The 18,532-nt window shown below is 41.7% G+C and overlaps 1 protein-coding gene across 3 annotated transcripts in view; it reads left to right on the top strand.

Moving 5' to 3' along the window:
- Positions 1-18,532, top strand: part of GABRA2 (gamma-aminobutyric acid type A receptor subunit alpha2) — a 74,752-nt gene that overhangs the window by 24,775 nt on the left and 31,445 nt on the right. For all 3 annotated transcript variants that reach the window (XM_081924571.1, XM_081924572.1, XM_081924573.1), the window contains one exon: positions 6,580-6,647. In XM_081924571.1, coding sequence (XP_081780697.1) covers positions 6,580-6,647 — 68 coding nt within the window. The remainder of the gene's footprint in view (positions 1-6,579; positions 6,648-18,532) is intronic.

Below are 18,532 nucleotides of genomic sequence, written 5' to 3'. Positions count from 1 at the left end.
AGAACGAATTAAGTACTTAACCCGAGGTACCACTGTAATGGTAAACCACACCATGGCTTAGCTTTGGGTAGCATGGTAACAGAACAACTGGGGAAGAAGCAAAGTGCCATAATTATTATTGTGAGTACTCTCATGCTCACACATTCAGAGTTTGACTTAGCATTATAGGTTAACTGGACAATTACCATAAGCTGGTGGCCAGGGCCTTTTTGGTGGTGGCCTCTAAGCTTTGAAACCCCATCTTCTCAATACTGTGTGGCATGTGTGGGAGTGCGCCCTTTTTAAGCAGGCACATATTATCTTCATTTATGGTCAGAGTTTGAATGATAAGTTTTAATGCTAGGTTATGGTTTTATTATGTTCTTGTCTTGTATTTTTCCCTATTTGTTTTTATTTTTAATTGTTCCCTACTTAAAAAATAATTTTGCTTGAAAATGATATATAAATAGCCCAAATATATATAATAAATAAATCTGTCAATCGCCAGATCTGACTGGCTGTATGGCAATGTTGTGATGTTTCTATACTGGCTTTGCGAGCCATATCAGGTAGCAAGAAAGAAGGAGATGCTGTTTCCTAGGCAACCCAATTTAGTTTCTATTGACTTTTTACCTAGTGAACACCTGAAATTAATCTCTAGCTTTGCTAACATAATGAATACTATGTTAATCTTTACTTACCTTTGTTCTCTGCCTCTCAAGGGATCTCTGTGTTCCGATTAGTGCTATAGGCAGATCTTTAAAATGGCAGAATCAGCCTTTTGTGTTTGTTTGTTCTAGTAGCCCTTCGTGCAACCTGTAAATCTGTTTATCACCCAGCAGAGGCTAATCTAATTAGGTCTGCACAACAACTGCTGGAATCCATTTTAAGACTGTTTCAGTTTGCAGAGTTGTGGCTTTAACATTATGCCATCTTTTTGTTCATCCTTCTGGTTAGATTAACATGTAGGAAAGTGAACAGTTTTGGAAAACTCAAAAGCTAGTTGACTGTGTTGGGACTTTTTGTAAGGTCCTAATAAAGGTATTGTCCTATTGTAGATTTGGGGCATTTTTCTATGGACCAGCATAATTTCCCTCCCTCCCTCCCTCTGAACAGTGTTAGTCACATAGGAAAAAGTGCATGAACAAAGAGAGAGAAGTGTACAAAGGAACATATTGGGAGTTAATGTAGATTGCTTGAGAACAGTTTTATTATTGCCTGGAAAACGTTTGGGGATGTTCTGTTTTGAGTGACCTGCAAGGGAAGGGAAGGCTTCAGTGGTAACCTGGACAGCTCCATGCACCAGAGGTCAAATCATCATCATCATCATTTTAATTGCATGCCGGGTATATAAATGTAAGGCTTCACAAACAAACAAACAAGCATGTTCCTGGTATTTGAAAGAATTGGTCTTTTGGTATATACAACCCATGGGGCGGGTATCCTTTGAATCCAATTCCCCCCAATTCTTTAAAGTCAGGGATGAGAACCCTGTTGGATTCCAGCTTCCATCAGTCACACCAGCCAGCATGACCAATGGCCAGAGATTATGAGAATTGTGGTCAACAACATCTGAAAAGCCACAGGTCCCCCATCTCTGCTTTAAAAAGAGAGACAGTCATAAATCCATTGCTATTCAGTAATCATTGAGGGACAGTCTATCTAGCCCAGGCTTCCTCAACCTCAGCCCTCTAGATGTTTTGAGACAATTTCCATAATCCCTGACCACTGGTCCTGCTAGCTAGGGATCATGGGAGTTGTAGGCCAAAAACATCTGGAGGTCCGAGGTTAAGGAAGCCTGGGCTAGACAGACTGCCCCTCAATGATCTAGCCTTGTCCCCCACCACCATGGACTTTAAAAGTATAGGCAGTATTTATTTATTTTTACATCATATCTGTGTTATTTTGAATTTGTTGATTTCTTTATGTGGAGCTTTTATGTATCTAAGCTATCAAGAACCTGTGGCTAAGGTTAGGGGCTCAGTTACAATTGAAGAACAGGGAGCCTTATTGCTCCAAGTCAAATCAGACCTAAAGACTAATTGATCCACATTTGGCTCCTCATCATGGTTCTAGAGGGCTTATTTATAATGTATAATTAGTGACTTATTTTGGAAGATGTGGTTGGATGCATTTTATCTGTTTTTATTGGCTCATAAAACACATGGAAAGATAGAACTTCCTACTGTGAATTTTCTTTACTGGGTCATGTTCAGATTTCATTTTACAGTGGAGTAAATGTTGAATTATTCCATTCTGTTTTATGGTTTTGCTTAATATTACTGTTCTAGTATGACAGCGATAAAATTAAATCTGCTTGCCTTACTTCCTTTCTCTTGCATCCAGTTGTTAGGTAAAGGTAAAAGTTCCCTGGACTGTCAAGTCCAGTCAAAGGCAACTATGGGGTTGCGGCACTCATCTCGCTTTCAGGCTGAGGGAGCCGGCGTTTGTCCACAGACAGCTTTCTGGGTCATGTGGGTCATAAACTGCTTCTGGCGCAATGTAAACGTGACTGAAACCAGAGCACACAGAAATGCCGTTTACCTTCTTGCCATAGCAGTACCTATTTATCTACTTGCACTGGCGTGTTTTTCAAACTGCTAGGTTGGCAGGAGCTGGGACAAAGCAAGGGGAGCTCCCTTCATTGTGGGGATTCAAACCGCCAATCTTCCAATTGGCAAGCCCAAGAGGCTCAGTGGCTTAGACCACAGCGCCTCCCGTGTCCCTGTCCAGTTGTTAAGTGGTACTGTGCCTACAGGAGAAGACAGATTTCACAGTCTCTTGTGCTCCATTCTTCCCTCCCACCCTTTATTGCCATTTTCATACATTTCCTAGCACTTCGTACAGCTGCTAGTGTAGAACGTTTTGTCTGTGCTAATGAACTACCATAGATGGTACAAATACTCTTCATTTCCAGTATATATTTGTTTTTTTAAAATGAATATTTATTAGCATTTTCAAAAAAGAACAACACATATAACAACAAAGACAAAAATAAACAAACAAAAAGAAAAAATACAAAAATCCAAAACTTAAAAATAAAAACAATTAAAAACACCTGAAAGTTCAAATACTTATTTTCTTTTAACTTGTTTCTCAGACCTCCTCACACCTCCCCTTCTTGTATTCCAATTTAAATTATTGGTTCAGCAAATCCTTAATTTACTTTTCCATTTTAGCTTAATTTAATTTATTCTAACATGTTATTTTATTTTTCTTCTTTCTTCCATTTCCTCAATTTATATTTACAAACCTTATTTTCATTTAATTTAGCCATTTAAAAAAAGATCAATTTTAACTTAACCAAATTTACACCTACAATATTTATACCTCATTATTTTTTCTTAAACATTTTAAACGTTTTTCCTAAAGTCGACCAAAATTTCCCTTCCACGTCTTTCCCAATTTCCATACCAATAACAAAGCAAAGTAAAAATAAAACAAACTATATTTATATACCCTTTGGATTCCCAGACCACCCACCATTTTACTGGTTTCAGTCCTCAACAAAAATCCATCAGTCTCAATATACTGTTTAGCCTGGAGATCTCACGTCCGAGGCTCTCAATTCTCTCTCAATTCCTCTCTGCCGGTCTTTTTGGTAGTCTTTTATGTTAAACTCCAAATCTCGAAGGAGCTCCAGCCCAACAGGATCCAAATCTCTAAGAAACTCCGGCCCAACAGGATCCATATTTCTACCAGCCAGACCTCCATTTTTAGTGATGAAGCTTATGGGGTACTTCAAATCTTGTTTTATACTCCTTTCAGGTCCAAATGTCCCCCAGGCTCCAACTTCCACCTCCAATTCAAGCCAGGCTCTCCACATCAGATTTTTATTTTCCTTTTTTGTCATCGTGTCAGGCTTCAAAATGTTGCTCTCCTTTAACTTCTGCACAGTTTCAGCTCCTCCTTCCTTTTCTTCAGGGACAACATCTGTCACCTGCTCCATATTGTCCAAGCTCTCCATTTTCTCTATTTGTTCAATTGGATAGGCTCCTTGTTTCAAGTCCTTATCAGGTTCAACAATGTTCTTTACTGCTGATTCCAGAGCTGTAACATTCATAGCCAAAACATCAGATTGGCCTCGTAACTTTCCCAAGAGAACAAATGCTCTGTCCAATTCAGCCTGGATTTTCCTTCCTCCAGCCATTCCTGTAATGTCACTAAACCCCTCTAGGGGGATTTTAGTTCCTTAGTATTCCTTTCAGCTCAAGTACAAAAGTCAGGTTATTTTGTATCAGCCCTTCCTTATTTTCAACAAATTATTACAAATTAACCAACAGAAGCAACAGAAACTAGGTTCTCTTTTTCCGTTTCGACAGCCAACTTGACAGCTGTCAAACTTTCCAGTCTTTCATCAACAGGCTCTCTCGTGGGACATTCCCGGGTCGGGGGGGGGGGTGAAACTTCAGCTCCCAAAATTAAATTAAGAACTTAATTCGTTCTGGAGGTCTGTTCTAACCTGAAACTGTTCTTAATCTGATGCAATGTGTACATGATGGATCTCTTCTACCTCCACTGTTTGACTCTGAATGCCAGCATCTGGGAATCACAATTGCTTTTACACACAGTCCTGCATGCGGACAGCCACAGGCATCTTGTTTGCCATTGCGAGAACAGGATACTGGACTGGACAGGCCTTTGACCTGATGCAGCAGTCTCCTGTTATGTCCAAAATCCAAAAAAGTGTGTGATGCTTTTTTAATGAGCCAATAAAAGTGTGTGATGCTTTTTTAATGAGCCATTAATGAGGAAAATTAGCTAATTTAAATTAGTTTGTAAGTTTTCTTGCTTGAATTAAACTAATAGTTAATAATAATAATAGTAATATTAATAATAATATTTACAGTGCCCTAACCAGACTTGGTGGGACGCGGGTGGCGCTGTGGGTTAAACCACAGAGCCTAGGACTTGCCGATCAGAAGGTCAGCGGTTCAATTCCCCGCGACAGGGTGAGCTCCTGTTGCTTGGTCCCTGCTCCTGCCAACCTAGCAGTTTGAAAGCACATCAAAGTGCAAGTAGATAAATAGGTACCGCTCTGGCGGGAAGGCAAAGGGTGTTTCCGTGTGCTGCTCTGGTTCGCCAGAAGCGGCTTAGTCATACTGGTCACATGACTCAGAAGCTGGACGCCGGCTCCCTCAGCCAATAAAGTGGGATGAGCGCCGCAACCCCAGAGTCGTCCGCGACTGGACCTAATGGTCAGGGGTCCCTTTACCTTTTTTAACCAGATTTGAAAATTATTTTGGTGTTGGTTAAAATGGGAAATATGTTAATCTAAACTGGAGCATCTGAGAGTGAGAAAAAGTCTGGAATTTTTCTACTGTACCCTGAAAGGGAGGAAACATGCTCACTTTCTGCCATATTTTGTCTCTTGTTGATTTTCCTAAATTTTATCTCCATCTCCTACTGTTCCAAGCATATGCTTATAGTAAATACATATTCTAAATCTCAAAAGCTAGAACCCAAAATAATTATATTGGGAGGCACAGGTTAAATCCGTGTCCAGGGCAGCTGTTTACCAGCTCCATCTGGTACACAGGCTGAGACCCTATCTGCCTGCGGACTGTCTCGCCAGAGTGGTGCATGCTCTGGTTATCTCCCGCTTGGACTACTGCAATGCGCTCTACGTGGGGCTACCTTTGAAGGTGACTCGGAAACTACAACTAATCCAGAACGCAGCAGCCAGACTGGTGACTGGGAGCGGCCGCCGAGACCATATAACACCGGTCTTGAAAGACCTACATTGGCTCCCAGTACGTTTCCGAGCACAATTCAAAGTGCTGGTGCTGACCTTTAAAGTCCTAAACGGCCTCAGCCCAGTATACCTGAAGGAGCGTCTCCACCCCCATCATTCTACCCGGACACTGAGGTCCAGCACTGAGGGCCTTCTGGCGGTTCCCTCTCTGCGAGAAGCCAAGTTACAGGGAACCAGGCAGAGGGCCTTCTCGGTAGTGGCACCCTCCCTGTGGAACGCCCTCCCACCAGATGTCAAAGAGAACAACAACTACCAGACTTTTAGAAGACATCTGAAGGCAGCCCTGTTTAGGGAAGCTTTTAATGTTTGATGTATCACAGTATTTTAATATTCTTTTGGAAGCCACCGAGAGTGGCTGGGGAAGCCCACCAGATGGGCGGGGTATAAATAATATATTATTATTATTATTATTATTATTATTATTATTATTATTATTTAAAATATTGTGATTTCTACAGCATTTTAAAAAGGCTATCCCTAGATATCTCACATTCTGAGTTAAGAGATACAGAACAACATGAATGCAGTCTACCTATCTATTGGCCTTTGGGGTGATTTGCTTTTCAATGTATTTATGCAAATATGATATTTTAAGGCTGTTAGTTTCCTGCAGCAAGAAGTCCAGAATTTTAACTGGGTCCAATTTTAGGGTGTGTTTCTACAGTGGCCACCAAGATACTCACGTCTGTATTTAATAATAATAATAATAATAATAATAATAATAATAATAATAATAATAAAATGCTTCATTTATTGAAGAAAATACACCATAGGATCTTTCTCAGCATACTTGTTAAAAGGGAGAAACCTACATCCTCACACTTGTTTTTATTTTCTTATGCCAGACAGTACAACTGAAGTCTTCACAAACATATATGTGACCAGCTTTGGACCAGTTTCAGATACAGACATGGTGAGTTCCCCAAAGCGAAATAAATTTTGGCATGAAATTATTTTGTTAAAAATATATACCCCCCAACCATTTTACAGCAATTTCACAAGGAACCAGTATGCTAAATTGTATTACTGTATTATCTTGATGATGGCCAGGAACGTCCAAGGCATGGCTATGAAATCTGAGTATCAGAGAAGTGCTCCAGACTTCAGGGCCACTTGCCCTGCCATATCAAACAAAGCTCCATGAAGATGAGGAACTTTGATTGGCCAACCTCATTTTCAGTTGTAGCCACTGTGGTATAAATTGAATGAGTCTGCAGATGGACTATCTGGTGGGGATGTTAGAGAGAATGGGTGTGCTGGACTTTATCAGCCAGTCTTGTTGACTTCAGGCTTCTAGTTTTATGAAAATGAGAATCAGCCACTGAGCATGGCAGCTTCCCATTCCAATAATAGACTGGCTGTAACTTCAATCACTGGCAATATATATTGTGTACTGTGTACTGTGTACTGGCAATATATATTGGTGAGCTGCTGAGGAACATTTAGTGAGATCTCTCAGCCTCCAAGAATGAACCATTTGGAGGCACCATTCTCTAAATGCATATATTGGGGCTAGAACACAAACGGTCTGATTCTAATAACAAAGATAACATAGCTTAGCTATAAAGGGTGTTTACAGGCATATGAGGCTTATGTGCTTGAAGAGGTGAATTCATTGATTGTGGGAGGGGAAGAGGGAAAAAAATACCATTTCTGAAAGAGTCACTCAAAAGAAGATTAGTAATGACATTTTGACTTTTCAGGAAGCACATGGTACACAAATGTGTGACACACACATGGTGTGTTACGGATTCATTTCCGTACAGGTAAAACTAAGCAACCATTTTTACCACATCGGGGTGAGATATCAGTCCAAGGTAAAGGTCCAAGATATCAAACTAGCACTTACACATTTGTTTCCAGTAGTAATTACTCTTTCAACCTTGGAGAGCAAAACTCAAGCCTGACCCAGTGTCAGACTCACAGAATCCAATTACAGCAGCATTTTCTGTCAGGCACGGCTGAAGACTGAAGACCCTGCAGGCAGCTTAGGACATGCCTTTTAAGTAATCTACAATCTGGCAGTTTGAGAAGGTTGCCATCCTGGAGTCCATGAGACTTTGAGCTCTTCTCATAAGGATCACATGGAAGCTGATCTTAATATCCTGCGGTGTCAAAGAAATAATCAAATGTTCTGCTAGTGAAAACCATGGGCAGCAGGCAGTGTACTTGATCAACGCAAGAAGAGGCCATTATGGGCAAGAATAAAATATTTGGAGTTGTAACTAACAGCTTATTTTGAAGGGCTTTAATGTGAAGTCAGAATGCTTCTCTTGGTGGGATGAAGAGTGTGACAGTTTTAGCAAGGAAGGGTAATTGATATGCAAAGTAGCTTACCAGGATCAGAATAAAAAACAAGAAATGGCCTCATTAATTTGTTGACTAGGAAGCTTCATTACATGATGACATTTGCTTTTCAACCAGGAAGTACATACTTCTACCATCTACCGAAAAGTAATTAATCATTCTAGTCTGTAGACCAAAGTTAGAAACACCACAGATCCATGCATAATTGCTATAGAGAAGTGTGCAATACAAATATAATACAGTAGTAAGCAACCGCAAGAGCCCATAAAAACTACTACGCTGATGACATATTGTTATGAATTTCATTATTAGAAACCTCAGCAATAAATAAGAATAAATAGACCGTTGAGATTCATAGTTTTACTGAAGCAGCTGTTTGATAGAAGGTAGTGAGATCAGGGCATTGGCTCCCTTAATCACAGTGCTCCCTTTGTTAAACAAAAAATACAAACGACTCAACTTAGCCAATGTTACATCTAATGCAACTCTTGTCACCAGTTGTCGCTGAATTTGTCACATGTTTTGATTTCAGTCAAAACGGGTTCTTCACTAACATGAACACAGATTATTGATATTAGTATCATGTTGAGCTCCTTTTCATTACACCAGTGCTGCTCGTTTCGCCTGACAAGTGTTAAACGATATGCCATTTGAATTTGTCCAGGGCATTTCTCATTAGTGGAAGGGCTCTTGTTACACTTCTCAAATCCCTGCTGAAGTAACATATACTTCAAGAAGACAACTGGCTATAGAGCATATGTGGTTTATGCATAATGATTAAGTATAGCAGTTACTCAAGTGAATAGCAAAATTTTATCCATATGACACAAAGCGTTACATCTTACTTTAGCAGACGAATTATTTTATTGATATTGGTCACTGTGGGCCTGATTTGCCATTGCGGCACATGTTAAGTGTGAAACACATTTTTTAAAAAAAAATCTAGTGAGGTGGGTGGAGAATTCACTTGGCAGCATTTCGCACTTGCTTTGCTTGGGTGTAAATGAGAACATAAGACACACAGCAATGGATAACAGAATCCTAGTTAGCATTTACAGAAATGATTGTTCTCCAGAGAGCACTTATGGAAATGAAAATCTGTGCCTCAAAATGACAGCCACAGCCATTAGCTGTAGGTCTCAGTAGTCAGCTATATAAAAGTGGTTAAAGTGTTTACTAATTCCAAGGGCCGACATTAACTCGAAAACGTGAAAGTTGCTTTCCACTTTTTAAAAATAAAAATGTTGGCAATCTTGAATAGCCAGCTTCCAGATAATTCTGTGCAGGGACAAGCCTGAAATAATATACCCCATACTTTAAAAGGGAAATTAATGAGAGAGCTTCTGAGCAGGATTGCTTTTGGTGTGCAATGACACAGAAATACCGTGTTCAGCTTCTCAGTATAGTTGGGAAAATAAACATTTATTTGGAAAGGAGATGCAATTAGGTTTCCTAGGCAGTTTTAATTTTTGCTTCTTTTTATTTTTCAAAGGAAGTTTTTTAAAAAGACAAAAACAAAACCTCTTCGTTTTATAGCATAAGATTATTATTTTGGCATTGTCTTTCCTTGGTTTTCTGACTATCCATTGTTCAGAGCCACCTCATATGCATTTAGTGGTGGAAACACAAGATTGAAACCCCTACTCACAAAGTTTCCATGTTGGCTCAAGTCAAGTCACTATCTGTCAGCCAGACATGGAATCAAAGAATTGTAGAGTCGGGAAGGAGTCACTAGGGTCATCTTATCCAACTCCCTGCAAGGCAGGAATCTTTCACCCAATATGGTACTTGAACCCATGACGCTGAGATTAAGGAGTCTCATTCTCTACCAGTTGAGCTATTTACCTCAGAGGTTGTTGCTGTACACCACTTTAATGAAGTGTGAGCCTAATACATAAATAGAAGCGGGAAAACTGGTAAGCTACCGATGAAGCTATGGTAAACAAGGCCATGTTTCCCCCATTTGAATTACTGCTATTGTGGGGTGTAATCCACTGAGAGCAGTCAAGTACAACATTCCTTGTTTTCCTAGAGTGGACATGCAAGGGAATGTTTGGTCCAGCCAGTCAAAACTTCGTGTTCTTCCTGGCCTGGAACATCCTTCCTTGCATGTGACTAGTGGGAGGGCTTGACCTTTCCAGACCTGGTAAAAGGCCAAGGCATGCTACCACTCTCTCCCCTTTTCCACCTTCTTTTTGTCCTACAAACTTCCAGCCAAGCAGTCCCTCAGGCCATCTCCCTTATGGGGTAAACCTGTTTTAGACGTTTGTAACTTTAAACCTTAAGCCTGCCTTCAGGGATCACGCTGTGCTCTGCCTAATCATTGCTTATGAATAAGACTGTGGTGTCTTTATCCTTTTAGGAGGGATTCAAGGGGTCTTACCAGGAAAATATTAGAACACATTTCAATCTGGACAAGCCAGATTGAATTGTGTATTGTCTCAAGAAACTCACACGAGTTTGCAACTCGTTTTCTGCTGTGTAAAGGGGAATGCACTCTGCTAAGTAAAGGAACTTGCTAGCGCAAGTTAGGAGGGATATTAATAAACAATATATCCTCTCCTGCCACCCTGAACATTCCCACATCTACAACTGTTTAGAGTCCTGAAGAAAATGCCTATCATTATGATGGTTGGAGGCAACAGAGAAGATCAGGGGAAACTCTCTCCCCATCTCTCCAACCTAGTTGTGGCAATTTTTGACTTGGATTGCAACTTGCAACCTTTGTCTATTGAACTCAGAGAGAACCACAGAGAAACCAGCCCATCACTCTAGTCTTGCTAATTCATCTCCTCCTTATCCTTCTCTGGATTCTCATTTCTTGAATACAGTAAAATGGGGCAAAGTGATGAACGAAATCCAGAATCTGGCATGTAGACACATGCTTACTTACGTGTTTAAGCTAATCCTAAAGCAATATATGGGACGGGAAAGGAAAATGGAGACAAGGAATTGGAGCGATGGCTTTGGCTTCACCATGCTGCTTCTCTTCCTTCCTCCTGTGCAGATTGCATAGGACATGCACAGCTTGTGTTTCCTGACATCTACCACATGAACAGGGGGAGTATGGGTGCTACATGTTTTTCAGAGACAGAAATGAGGTAACGTAAGTCAGATATTTTTCTGTGCTTGTAAAGATGACCGCAAGTGGGATTTGAACTCTACCAAGCTCTTTAAGGCAAAAGAAATAGAATCTTCAAAAGTTACTACTGTCTCCTGTGGAATCCTCAGTTTTCAATTTTGCCTTCAATAAAGCGGTTCCTTGTTACCTCTCTGAGATTTCATTTGTTGGTTCAGGCTTGTAGTTTTATTTTCTTTGTTTCCTCTCTCTGTTTTTGTGTGTGTGTTTTTTGTGCTGCCTCCTTCTGTTTCTGAAAAATAGAAAAGAAGAGTATTGTTTTTCTCCTTCCCTTCCCTCCTGCCAGCCATTTTCCTTAGCCCTGAATTCCATTCTCATTTTGTCTCTGTGACCCAATATTTCTGTCTCCATGGCAGGACCAGCTGTTTTTACCTCAGCCTGAAGATCCTTATCTGTGTCTGGGCACTTCATTTCCATATTCCATTTTCTCCAACCCCATTTGTTCTCAGTTACTGCCACACAACGTGGCGAAAGCTCTCAAGAAGTCTGCCATTCCCTGCAAACAGCATTTGTGGGCCTCTCAGCTCTCTTGGTGCTAGCTAGCTTCAACTTCAGCCCCTGTGCAGGAAAAAAAAAGGCAGACATAGTAATTTCCACTAATTCCTGCCTCCCTTGCATCAAAAAGCAACTGTGGAAGCCTCACAAGGCCCTGGTTCTTGGAGTGCCTTTAAATAGCTTTCCCCCCTCCATCTTTGAGTGCCAGACAAGGCTTCTTAGTGGTGTCTTCACTGTCCAGGCTGAATTTATACAAGCTGGGAGGTGGAGGCAGCAGCAGTGGGGTGAGAGCAGAGTTCTGTATGTCTGGATCCTAAACCCAAGTCCAAGATGGTGAAGTTGCCTGCCTTAGTCCCTAAGGTTATTGAATCTGAACTGGATACACCTCTTCAACACAACCGTGGCTAATGCAACGATCATTAAAGGTTGGAGCAACAAGTCATGGATCAGTTGCAAGGATAAATTGCTGCTTGTTGATGCACTGGTGACAGGATCAGCCCACCACATACTTCATCCTAAGGACTTGGATGCACAACAGAGCAGGAACTGGATTTGGGTCTCAAGTGAGTGTATGCGGGAGTCGGTGGTGTGGGTAACTTCTTCTGCCCCCATCTTTGCCAAAGCTTCTCTCTTGAGACTGGAGAACCTGCTGGACAAAGCTAACCCATAGCTCAATACTCTCTTAAGCTTTAAAAGTTGGCAGCATTTATTTCAGGTGTGATTCAGTTTTCAGGTTGCTTATTGGTGGCAAGTGACTCGGTAAGGAGAGTTCTCTGGTTGTGCCACTGGGAGGTGGTTGCTCTCTTCTGCTCCAGTTCAGCTATGGAAATCTATTGGGGGGGCATGCTCTTAAGAGCTGCTGCACTCCAGGATGTGCTTGTGGAACCAAAGGATGAAAAGAAGGCCATGCCCTCAAGCCCATAAGAAGGATGACAAGTGCTCCTTTCAGATCCTACCAGTCCTACCAGATCCTCCAACAATCCTACCAGGCCCTTTGATTTCTCAGACCCAACAGAAGTGGAAGAGAAGTTTGGTCCTCCTATTGCTCCTGGAATAAAGCTCGCAGGGGAACCGGAAGCCAGCAACAAGAAACATTCCTTAGATTTCGTTCATTCAACTAGTTCAGAAGATACAAGCATCAATTCTGAAACCAGCCTATGGGAGGTCTTCTCTCCCTTCATTTGTACAGATGTCAGGCCATCATGTCAGACCTTTGGGTCCTGGAGACCATAGAACAGGGTTTTCATCTGGAATTAACATACCTACACCCCCTCACAAAGGGGGATTTCTGTGCATGTATCAATATGACCTCCAGGCCTCACCTTGTTATATATTTATTTATTTCTTCCTGTCTGAGTTTTTTGAACTACGCATGGTCCAGTCTATCTGAGCCGCCCACCACCACTTTTTATTGGTTATTTATCCAGCAGAGAGTGTTTTTTTGTTTCTTTGTTTGTTTTTCGTTGGCTGTTCCAGTTATCTGTTCTGCTTCTCCTTCTCTGGCTTGTCATAATGGAAAACTGAGAATTTCAGAAGAGATAGGGATTTTTGAAGACTCTATTTGGAGCTACAGATTTGCCTTCAACCACCAGGTGGAACTCAAGTCCCACTGAGGCCATCTTTTTACATGTAGGGGTATCCCCTTTACAGGTAAGAACCCAAATGGTCTTACTTAAGATGAGTATCAAATGATAAAGGTTGCCCTGCATATTAGTAGACACCTCTTGCTTCATGCCTAGAGTAATGTAATCATAGAATTGTAGCATTGGAAGGGACCCTGCTGATCACCTAGTCCAACCACCTGTAATGCAGGAATATGCATCTGTGTCAGCCTGGAGCATTAAAGAGATTCACTTCATTAGGTAAAAACTATATGTTATACTAAAAGGGACGTGGGTGGTGCTGTGGGTTAAACTACAGAGCCTAGGACTTGCCGATCAGAAGGTCGGCAGTTCGAATCCCCGCGACGGGGTGAGCTCCTGTTGCTCGGTCCCTGCTCCTGCCCACCTAGCAGTTCAAAAGCACATCAAAGTGCAAGTAGATAAATAGGTACCACTCCGGCATGAAGGTAAACAGTGTTTCCATACGCTGCTCTGGTTTGCCAGAAGCGGCTTAGTCATGCCGGCCACATGACCCAGGAGCTGTATGCCGGCTCCCTCGGCCAATAAAGCGAGATGAGCGCTGCAACCCCAGAGTCGGTCACGACTGGACCTAACGGTCAGGGGTCCCTTTACCTTTACATGTTATCCTGCAATTCCATGCAGTGAAACTCTGTATTTCTCAGCTGTGTATCCCCACCAGTATTCTAGACCTAGACCCATTTTATCTCACTAGATCTAGAACTTTGCAGAGATAAAAGCTGCTTGGTGGCGTGGTGCAGTTTTGGGGGGAAATAGACTAAAGGGCAAAAGCTAAGCAGTCTTTTTCTCTCCATTTGCTTTTCACTTCACGGTGTACTAGGTACATGCAACTGCATGGTATTCTGCCCCCCAGACTCCTTCAAAGTAAGCTGGATGTCTCTATTTGTTCCCAATCTAACCTTACTTTCAATCACTGCTTTACAAGTTTAGGCTCAGTGCATTAGTAACAATGCTTTGAGTGAAGGATGCAGAGATGATTTTCGGCTTTATTATGTAGAATAATAGAGACCATCAAAAGGAAGGCAAAGTGCAAGGATAAAGCAGATTGCACCTTTGGAGATTCAGCTGTCTTGTAGCTGTTTTTATGAAATGTGTAAGCTTAGTGTTGCGATGAAAAAGCCCTAAAGAATTGCAAAGAAGCCAGTGATGTAAATTTATTCTGACATTAGCCTGAGAGGAAAAGCTGTGTTCACTTTAAAAAATTAAAAAGAAAGTTACTCCCCTAAAACACAAAACAGAAAAACAAATCAGGAACTCTGAACAGTTAATCACCATAATTGACAAAGGAAACATATAACATTAAGTCCTGATTTAAATAGCTAATTGCACATTCACTTCATTTAGAAAAATGTACAGCACATTTCCTTACAATCAGGAAAAAGAAGGATGGATAAAAAATGTGTGGTATCCCCTGCCCCCATTCTCTTCGTTGCCACGTTGTAGGAATTCAGTATTGCCCAAAGTATTTTAACTGTTAAATCCATCATGTATTGGACTCTTTCTGAAGCCCCAGTTTCACTGCAACAAGAAGGGAGGGTTTTTACTGACCCCTCGGTGTATTAGAGGAGTCTTGGCCATGCAAGTCATATTTGCAGTTGCCCAGACTGAAGTTTAGGCAATTCATTGGAGAGTTTTGGCAATGCAGATGGTGTTATAGGTAAAGGTACCCCTGATTATGATAAGCTGTGTCTGGCATGTCATGGGGTAAATTGTACCTGCTCTTTATAAGGTAAAGGTAAAGGTACCCCTGCCCGTACGGGCCAGTCTTGACAGACTCTGGGGTTGTGCGCCCATCTCACTTAAGAGGCCAGGGGCCAGCGCTGTCCGCAGACACTTCCGGGTCACGTGGCCAGCGTGACATCGCTGCTCTGGCGAGCCAGAGCCGCACACGGAAACGCCGTTTACCTTCCCGCTGGTAAGCGGTCCCTATTTATCTACTTGCACCCGGAGGTGCTTTCGAACTGCTAGGTTGGCAGGCGCTGGGACCGAGCAGCGGGAGCGCACCCCGCCGCAGGGATTCGAACCGCCGACCTTTCAATCGGCAAGTCCTAGGCGCTGAGGCTTTAACCCATAGCGCCACCTGGGTCAGAGATGGTGTTATAGTGAGGCATATTACAGATTCTTCCCACATAAACTTCTTGTTCTACCCTTATGGTATTTTTGGGGGGGGGGGGACTCTGCCTCAGTGGTTCCCAGGCTGCTCATGTAATACAGTGGACGCTCCGGTTGCGAACGTGATCCGTGCAGGAAGCATGTTCGCAATCCGCAGCGCCACGTCTGTGCATGCGTGGGTCACGATTCGACACTTCTGTGCATGCGCAAAGCACAATTTAGTGCTTAGGTGCAAGTGCTGAAACCAGGAAGTAACCCGTTCCAGTACTTATAGGTTCGGCGCGGTGCGCAACCCGAAATCACGCGTCTGTAACCCAAGGTATGACTGTACTAGAATAGGCTTTTAGAACTTCTATTCTGGTGAAAACCCAGTCATACTTTTGCTACTTGGCACTTATGAGGTCCCGATGACAATTCTGAAGAGTGCACTGGGACATTGGAAAGACCCCTGTGCTGAATATATGAGAGAGATGTATGGAATTTTCAATAGTTCAGTATGTTTTGCACCCCTGAAACTTCTCGCCATTTGGGAATTGGTTGAGGAATACACAGTTACTATTAAGGATGGGAGAGAAATTCAGTTCAGTTCACTTTTCAAAACGGACCTACCTAATCCATGCTTCTCGAAGCAACGCGTCAACTGAAATGCAAATAGCCTTCAAAATTTGCACTTCTTTTAATTTTGTGATTTTGGTTTCTGCACCTCCCCCAATGTTTACATTAGGGTCAAGCGTACCAAAAAAAAGTGCACATATTATTGCAGATAACAAAAATGCTCATAATATGGAAAATTGCTTCCAAAATGTGTGTATTAGGAGAAATATGCATCAGAATGCTGATGAATTTTTGTGAGAACTTTTCTTTTTTAAATCAAACTGTTGCAGAAACATGGCAAACTGCATTTAAGGAGGGGGGGTGAGAAACTGAAATTGACAGATTTATCTATCTCTAATTACTGTTGTTCAAGTTTATAAGTTTATTGTTCTGGCCAAAAGACCATGACAAACATGTAGCAATAGTATTAATAAAATAATACAGAACAAGCATCCATAAAATGAATCAACATCTACGATGTAAGAGAGATAAGATACCAAAGACACCAACAAGCTTAAATCCAGTTTGATTAATTACTGTTGTTAAGGAACTTTCTTCAGAATCCTTATTGATGTTTGGCACAAAGGTTAGAATTCATTAAAAGGGAGCAGTAAGGAATTACTCATCAACAAAATGAATTGAGAGAGCCACACCACTTTTTCTGAGCGTGTCTCACTCAGGTATATATCATAAAACATCTGTGCTCAGATACCTGGCAGAAGTGTGTGCTTTGAACATTTGTTTTTGAAAATACTGTTTGCGCAAAACGGCTTCATTAGCTTCCTAGATGTGTTTCTGATACAGTACAGTAATGCTATTAACAGTTCTGAAACTAAAACAAAGCAAAATTAAATTAGGAATGCTTATCACTAAATTGCCTTATGACTATGAAGATGGTATGCCAAGGAATTGTGTGTGTGTGTGTTGTGAAGCAATAATTTGTAAGCAAAATATGCATGAAAATGTCTGTGTTTACCAAAAGTATGATCCAAACACCCCTAACATGAAATGGCCGGGCCACAGTGATTTTGGACTAGTCATTCGCATGTCTCCAGATTCATCCACTCATCCAAGAGCAATCATAACTGAAGCAGCTGGATCTCACTCTCTGATTTATCAGCCACAAGGGAGGTGGGCATATACTTTTATCACTTACAGAAATTTACACATGCCAATATTTCACATCTACTTGTACCAAGTAGATTTATGAGATACTGTTTAGTGAATACAAATGCATAACAGAACATCTGCAACAAAAGGTGAAGTTTTCAAGGTGGGAATGTTGCCATGGCCCACACTGAATCGAATTTGGAACATCACACCCCACACTCACATCCAAACCTTCCATAAAACTGAATATCTCTTCTATTGAATGTTGCATACAGGAGTAGAGAAAGCTCAGCCAGATTTCATCTTGAGGCTTTTAGGTTAAGTTGTCAATTTTGGAATTCAGTGGTGTGTGCGCCCAGCCATATTTCATAGATTTCACCTTATAGAGCACTTTGAACAAGTTTGACTCTGTTCTATAACTGAAGAGGGTGGCAGTTCAACAATAACTGTCCTGATCCACAAGCCCAAAAGGAGGGCCAGTGTGAGTGGGTTAGTGCAGGGGTTCCAAAAACAGATGTCAAAAACATCAGAGTGATCCATGCTAGTGCTTTATTAGAAGAAGGTGAAACTGATAACACAGCCTCCAGAGCCCTACTGCACTCCGAAACAGCAAACATTCATTATGACTTCTCTGTGAGGGGCTAATATGTTAAAAAAAGTTAAGTAAGATGGCAATAATAATAATAATAATAATAATAACAATAACAATAATAATAATAATTTATTTATACCCTGCCCATCTGGCTGAGTTTCCCCGGCCACTCTGGGCGGCTCCCAATCAAATGTTAAAAACAGTACAGCATTAAAATATTAAAAACTTCCCTGAACAGGGCTGCCTTCAGATGTCTTTTAAAGATAGGATAGCTGGTTATTTCCTTCACATCTGAAGGGAGGGTGTTCCACAGGGTGGGCGCCACTACCGAGAAGGCCCTCTGTCTGGTTCCCTGTAACCTCACTTCTCGCAATGAGGGAACCGCCAGAAGGCCCTCGGCGCTGGACCTCAGTGTCCGGGCAGAATGATGGGGGTGGAGACGCTCCTTCAGGCATACAGGACCGAGGCCGTTTAGGGCTTTAAAGCTCAGCACCAACACTTTGAATTGTGCTCAGAAACATACTGGGAGCCAATGCAGATCTCTCAGGATCGGTGTTATGTGGTCCTGGTGACCACTCCTAGTCACCAGTCTAGCTGCCGCATTCTGGATTAATTGCAGTTTCCGGGTCATCTTCAAATGTAGCCCTACATAGAGCGCATTGAAGTAGTCCAAGCGAGAGATAACTAGAGCATGCACCACTCTGGTGAGACAGTCATTGAAACATCAAGCGTTTGTCATGACTTGTCCTTGAGGGGCTAGAGGGGCAAACAATATCCATGCCAACAGTGCAATCCTATCCATTACTCTT

Source organism: Podarcis melisellensis (genome assembly GCF_964234715.1).
Source record: "Podarcis melisellensis genome assembly, chromosome: 9".
Taxonomy (NCBI): Eukaryota; Metazoa; Chordata; class Lepidosauria; order Squamata; family Lacertidae; genus Podarcis; species Podarcis melisellensis.
The sequence above is the reverse complement of the archived record's forward strand: the minus strand, read 5'-3'. Positions and strand labels throughout refer to the sequence as shown.